We start from the raw sequence: 7,404 nt of genomic DNA on the forward strand, positions 1-7,404 counted from the left end.
TATGAAAACTTTTATTCTAATACTCCCTGTAGTTCAGTCGTTGTTGCTCTCATGTGAGAACGCGACAGTAACTACTTGCATTGACCTCGATATTTACCTGACTTTTGTTTTGGATAAAACAACAGAATACCTCATTCTCCTTGTCCTACAAATATGCATGTCGAATTATTGAAATAATTATGTGGAAGGGTAAGTCGATGTCGATACCTTAACCCACCGTGATAGTTGATATATGACTTGTTGCAATAACTTCTGGTCCATCATACTACAGTATCGGCACCTAGATAATTGACAATTGATGCCGTCATACAGTTATAAAAGTTACATAATGAAAGGTTCTCTGCACGATGTTTGAGACGGCAGGTGGTAGACACTGCTGGTGGTCTTAGTAGAGGTTTGCCGTAACTTACTGTATGCAATAATTTAATTCGTTCAGATATTTACGCATAACACGTTTGTTTGAAATTATGCAATATTAAAATCTGATATGTGTTGATTTTGGGATAAGTGTATTATGGCATGAACATTTTTATTAATTAATTCCAGAGAACATTTCTTTCTGTCGTCTATCTATACATGTCATGTGTTTACCTTTTAGCTATGTCTAAGTCTGTCTTTACCTATCCAATACGGCAACGCTCGAGAATCACGTGGCTGTGGATGTTGATAGTGGTAGCTCTTGTGTTGCTGCTCCTTCGCCGCCAGCACCGTGTCGACCAGGATATTGCGGACAGTGAAGCACCTACTCCAACACCCTTCAACCGCACGTTGTGGGACGCTAAGTCCATCCCAGTAGGTACCGCATGAATAAAATTTTAAGTTCACAAATCATATTATTTTCAAATAAACCATATTTGCGGACAAATGCCGTTATTAACAGATATCAATTTGTTGATATAATACTTGACAGTATGTTCACTGGAATTTATTTGATTGCCAGCTCTATCATTAATAATCACATGTTCGATACTCGATTTCTAAACTTGCTCTAAAGTCGTGCTTCTATGGGTCAGGGAAATTCTTGGATGAAGGAAAGTCAGGTGATATATATAAGTACGTAGTAGCTTTTTGTCACTAACTACTGCAAATTTCTATATTTTCGCAGGGCTCAATTTTCGTGGTTTTCAAGATATATTATTTTGTGAACATTTGATTTGATGGATAAGAATCTCTATAAATGTAGTAATACTAAGCATAACAGTTCATGGACACATGTACACTTGAATTCGTGGCCTTTAGTGGAATACATATCTATTGAATAATTAGACGTAATGCTGTTCATAACTTTTGCTACATACAGCCATTAGTCTGTAAGATTTTATGTTAACATGCATTTCTGTAATCAGAATGGTTACTTAGCGTTGTAGCACGCCTTTGTCTTTGTACTTGCCTTTGTTAAAAAATTATCTGATACATGAAAATTATTAAATTTATTGATTTTATGGGGCTAGTGCACTTCGCCATCTGAATTTTGATATTTCTCTCGACCACTTTGAGTTTTCCTCTGTTGTCTCTTGTGCTTCGAATTTAGACCTTTGGCATCACTGATGAGTCCAAGAAGGCCGAAACAGTTTATGATGCTATTTAATTCATTGTTTGGTTCTCCTATGCCTAACTGATTATAATAAAAGATGTTATTTTTTTTTCAAAACATTTTATTAATACAAAGTATTAATAGAATTAGACAGCAGGCTAGTGCCTATATAAGTCTTCTCCTGGGACAACACAGGTGGTCAATTACAGTTACACTGATCAGATTCAAACACACATACATACTCCCTCTCTTTCACACTCACAAACCTACATACTTACATGTACATGTATAGCATACAGTAACTTACAGTGGATACATACATACAAACACACATATAGACATACATATATACACACACCCTCACACGCACATACACACCCTCTCTCCCATACACACCCTCACACACACATACAGATAAATACACAGAGAAACCTTAGAAGGGGGATAACTCTTACTTAATTTGGTATATAATTCAAAATACAAAATAATCTGATCTGTAATATTTAGAAATATTTTAACTGAATTAATACACTTCCGGTACACTTGCTCCTCCATACTGACAGGAATATTGGGCCATGAGTGTCCATAGTAATAAAGTTGACCCTCATCCTATCTAATGGAGAAGCAAGTATACCTCAACGTGCATTACTGTAGAATAGAATTATTTTTTCCAAAATATAGAGGATTTTCTGCTTTAACATTAGAGAGTTATATCCCTATTTTAGGAATAAATGATAACTAGAATATCGAATTCTTCAATATCTAACCAAGTATACAAATTCATATTTTATAATTTTAAAAACTTTTATAATTTGCAAAATCTTTTTGTGCCAATAATATAGCTAATTACTGAGGCTAATATTGATTTATTAACATTAATACCACAATCTTGGCAGCCGTTAAGAATAAAATCTAATTCATAATGAGGATGATCATGTTAATATAGAGAATGATACAAATCTTGACGGTAAGTTACATATCTTGGACATTCAAAGAAATAATGTTGTACAGTTTCAAGTGGTGCACCACAAGCACATGAGGGGTATTCTATCAAGTGATTATTATGTAAATCAAAGTTGAGAGAGCTAGCTGAGTTCCTTAGCTGACAGAGGATAATATTGTATTTTCTTTGTCCATATTCTTTAAAAACAACACTAACATTAGCATTATTATTTATATATAGATTTCTATCAAGTAATTTCTTAAACTGGCCAATGGAGTGAATGTCAATCAAGGAGTCACCGATTTTATTGAATTCACAGATCATATCTGGGAAAAAACTATTGCAATAACTAACAGTGCGACAATATGGTTCATAAAAAATTCTATTATTTCTAAGTTGGTATCTTGATTCATTAGGATTGTTTAAATATGGTTGTATGATATCATATAAATAATCTGGTGATTCTTTGTTTAAAATCTTGTACATTAAAGTCATTTTATGTTTTTTCCTTCTGTCACCTAAAGAAACCCAGCCCAGTTCTGAATACAGTTTTTCACTGGATGTACCTCTGCGTAACCCAGTTATAATCCTTGCTGCCTCAAGATTAATTGATTCTAATAGGTTCTTGGCATATAAGATGTTATTCACTTGCGTGTTTTTGTACAATCTTTGCCATACCTGATTTTTGCAAGAAATTAGTATATGCCTGTCTAAATCAAATGCTGCTCTTCATGTAAAATGTTAATGATCAGTATAGAAAAATCTAGAACTGTCTTTAAGGATGGCATTAGTTCACAGTCGGAACATTACAAAGGAAGTCTTTCGAAACTACTGTAAGTCATACACATCAAAGTGTTGACAATTTTCGATACTAAAAGGCTAAATGAACATGATATAGCTGTGTAGGTGCAGAACTGCTGGTACTCTTTTACAAGTTAAGAACATATACACCTTTACCTTCTGTTATTTCTTTTGATCAGCTTTTATATTTTAACAAACATACATTTGTGTTGGACATGTTTGATGATCGTTAATATGCGTAGTTATAATCTTGTTCTCTTTTGGGATAGCGACATTACTCGCCTTGATTGCCCAAGATTCACATGGGGCTGGTTTTGAAACAGACGACGCTTACCATTCCGAAACACTCTCACCTTGTAATTTTTTTTCAGAAGTCTCCATATCAATCATTGTTTTGTTCATATATTGCCCCAGTTCCCTCGAAGTGTTGTTGAGATATATATTCTAGTTGACGGTTTTGTAATTACAGATGTGTCTAGTATGTGTGCTGTTCCGGTTTTTTATCATTATTATTTTTTTCATTTTGCGATCACAGAGAAAGTTTGTTTATCCCAAGTGTCCTGCTTCTACCTCTTCCAAACGCAATGTGGACATCATCACGAGCTTAAAGAAGACCCTGGACATACCCGATGGACCACCGCCGGGAAAGAAAGAACTGTGTAGCATGTCTTTCGAGGATCTGGAGCTCTATTACCATACGTAAGTCACCGAATGTTCGTCTGATCCGTCGTGATGCAGAGTTATATACTCTTGTGACAGTTTGTGTGAGAATTGTTTTCTTAACATTAAATCGTTATACTCTCACAAACTGATGGCATGACAATCAATACCAGTTCACAAGAGTATATAAATCTGCATTACGAAAAGACATAATCAATCAGCTCATCGAATATAGCATAATCTATGTCCGCTTTTGTATTTCAAAGCAAATAGAATTCATTATATTTATCCGTTCGGTTATGTTTTGAACGTGTGTGTGTTTAATTTTTATTTTATTTTTATCAATTACTGATTGAACCCGACTATTCAAAAGAGTTCGACCGAACTAAGCCGGGTTGACAAGACTTAATGTTTATTTTTTAAGGTTTTATTGCATGCAATATACAGTGTACCAACATTTCATCAGATCTCTTTCAATAATTACCATGGTTTTCATCCTAACGCTCTGAAGAAGATCAGGCCACCCCGACGTTTTCCGTCCCTCTTCCAAGAAATAATACACCACGGACGTCTTTTAAAATCTATTTTCTAGAATTTAATCACAAGTTTGTTTACTTTTACAATATCAACGCAATGGACTTCACAGGTATTTAAGTACGGTCCAGAGTCCTTGTAAACGTTCTGTGCGCATAGGTAACACTTTGGATGGAGGATGGGATGTTTGTGGTGAAGAGGCAAGACTAGAACGGAACTCATGCCTTGTTTACTCTTTTGGGTGAGTAAAGTCGTCAGCTGAAAATATCCAGCAACTCCATTTCGACATCAATTGGCAAGTTTTCTCGTCTGACAATATACTCTCTCTGGAAACTTTTGATTGTCACCGTAAACCATTCATGATATCTCGCTGGTAGTGGTCTAAATCTCATTATTTGTGATATGATTCCACTATAACGATCGCCATACTTCAGCAAACATCCTTAAATTGTAAAATATCAGATATAGAATGAGTTTAATGACAGAACAAGTAAGTACATGCTCATGGGCAAAACACCTTTAGAAAGCATATGTGGGGACAAGTATGTGCTGTTCCGTAATGCAGCCACCAGCTTTAACAAGGAGACAGTTCCCAAAATATAAAATCTCTAAATCGGTGAATATACACTCCTTCAGATCGTCAACTTATCTAGATCGACCCAATCCCTAACCCAGTCATAGGTTTACTACCTTATGCATCGGTGATTATGTCAATTTTATGTTCAATGCGTTGAAATGCCAAAAATTGTCGTGTACTTGTTCTTCACAGAATACAGTTCGATTTTTCGTTCGACGATGAAATAGCGTCTGTGTTCGGATGTGAGGTACACTCATTTGATCCAAGGTGAGTAACACTTTGTGTGATATTGACTCTATATTTCAACTTAATATGCTATGCAATTTCCATGGTATCTGGGTTTTTTTTTCAATATTGATTTCGTGTCTCAATTTTTTGAATTGCAAAATTATCTTATAACCTTACTGGAGTTTCCCAGCATGCATCAAGAGGATCACAGGCGCAGTCAGTCAGTGTTTTTCCATGCCACTGGTATAGCGGATTACAGCGGCGTCAGTAACGATATGGCAGGCTGGAAAATGAGGACCTACCAAGCTATCCGAGAGGAGCTGCAACATGTTAGTGTAAGTAAAGAAACGGAGAACATCAGATAGTAACAACGACAACAAAGAGAGGCTGGCTGATAGCAAGGTGTAAAGAAATTGTCTGTTTTGGTCTATACTTTTTTATAGCAACTTAGTGTCACGAGGAGATGGCATTTATGATTGAGATCAGAAGGTGAGACTTTTGAATCTAGTCGTTTTGCATTGCTATTGTATTCAAATGCCACAATAGAACAGAGACGTGAGACAGTCAATCCGTGAAAAAGAACTACTTTATTCTTTATGTCTTTGATGAAGAAGAGTTACAATAACGAAAAACTAACAGGTTGTTAGACAGCTGAAAAAAGTTTGATATCAAAATATAGTAAAAGAGGGGTACGACGATAACAACGCTAAATAAGACGGGTTCAGGAGGTGGCCTGCGCTATATAAATCTCGGAAAACGGATATATATTTTATTGAAATAGTCACGAATGACTTAGAGTGATTTATCTATTAGTTTCCCGTATAATAATCGATTGATAAAACGACCTAATTTTTAGACCGAACATAACGAAAGTGACTGCTTAACGAGGTGAATTTGTTTTAGGAACAGCAGAACATGTTTTGACTGAACATTTTTCACGTTTGTTTTGATTACAGCGCACCCCTGACGTCATAAAAATGGACATAGAGGGCTGGGAATGGAATGCCTTACCCGATATGTTGAAGTCATCATATCTTTCTGGCGTCAAACAGCTTTTGGTGGAGTTTCATAGTAGTACTGATAGTCACGTGAAAGAATATTGGGTCCATAAGCTCTCAATATTGCGTGACCTGTACTTTGAGGGATACCGCGTTTTCTGGGTCGGCCGGAACATGATGTGTACCTATACGTCACCAGTGCTTCATCGTTTATTGTATGGATGTTACGAAGTTTCCTTCGTTAGAGTTAATTAAACGAATTCTAAAGAATGGAATGATCAGGGTGCATTTTAAGAGAAATGTGAACTGCCCCGCGAGTAATTACAAATGGAGGTATGAATAGAGGATTTCCAAATGAAAGACAGTAGGATAGGAAAGCTTACAGAGAGGGGGTGTTATTTTCATAGAGACAAATTGTGTTTTATTTTCTTTTTTTGATATTCTATGTTTCAGGCATTGTAAATAATTATTTGGTGTTGGTGATGGAATTTATTTGGAAATGTTTCTATGTAACTAAGAACTTACATGCTTAGGTGACAAAAACAACCCAGGTAGTAAAATAAAAAATTATACACAACATTCGTTGATTTTCGAAAAGCATTTGACACGGTATGGAGAGTAGGATTATGGGAAAAAACTACGTAGAAATAAAATAAAAGGAAAATGTTATAATATAATAATGAATATGTATGATAATATTAAATCATGTGTGGAGTTGAAAAATACCCGATCTGAACTATTTGACTGTTTAATAGGTGTGCGGCAACGCGAAAACCTGTCCCCGTTTTTATTTGCGATCTTTTTGAATGATATTGAAGATTTCTTTCGTAAAAACAGTAGTGTTCCTTTGAGACATTTTAAGGAGAACTTTCAAAATGAACTTAACATATCTTTTTGTCTTGCTTTATGCTGATGATACTATTATTCTCTCAGATTCTGTTGAAGGCTTACAGAAGGCGCTGGATATCTTTCATTTGTATTGTACCAAGTGGAAACTTAATGCTAATGTCAAGAAAACCAAGGTCATGATATTTTGTAAGAAAAGGTTAAAAAATAGTGAAGGTTTTAAGATTAATGGCCTTATAATTGAAGAAGTAGATAGCTTTAATTACTTGAGTGTAACATTTAA

The 7,404-nt window shown here is 35.3% G+C and overlaps 1 protein-coding gene across 1 annotated transcript; it reads left to right on the forward strand.

Moving 5' to 3' along the window:
- Nucleotides 1–600: 600 nt before the first annotated feature.
- Nucleotides 601–6,530, forward strand: LOC132564509 (probable methyltransferase-like protein 24). The gene is made up of 6 exons (XM_060229162.1): nucleotides 601–792; nucleotides 3,814–3,977; nucleotides 4,585–4,713; nucleotides 5,242–5,316; nucleotides 5,468–5,612; nucleotides 6,234–6,530. The coding sequence occupies exons 1-6, from the start codon at nucleotides 601–603 to the stop codon at nucleotides 6,528–6,530; spliced, it is 1,002 nt and encodes a 333-aa protein (XP_060085145.1).
- The last annotated feature ends 874 nt before the right edge of the window (nucleotides 6,531–7,404 follow it).

This window comes from Ylistrum balloti, unplaced genomic scaffold (genome assembly GCF_031769215.1).
Source record: "Ylistrum balloti isolate Yb309-2 unplaced genomic scaffold, AGI_CSIRO_Ybal_v1 Utg372344, whole genome shotgun sequence".
NCBI lineage: Eukaryota > Metazoa > Mollusca > Bivalvia > Pectinida > Pectinidae > Ylistrum > Ylistrum balloti.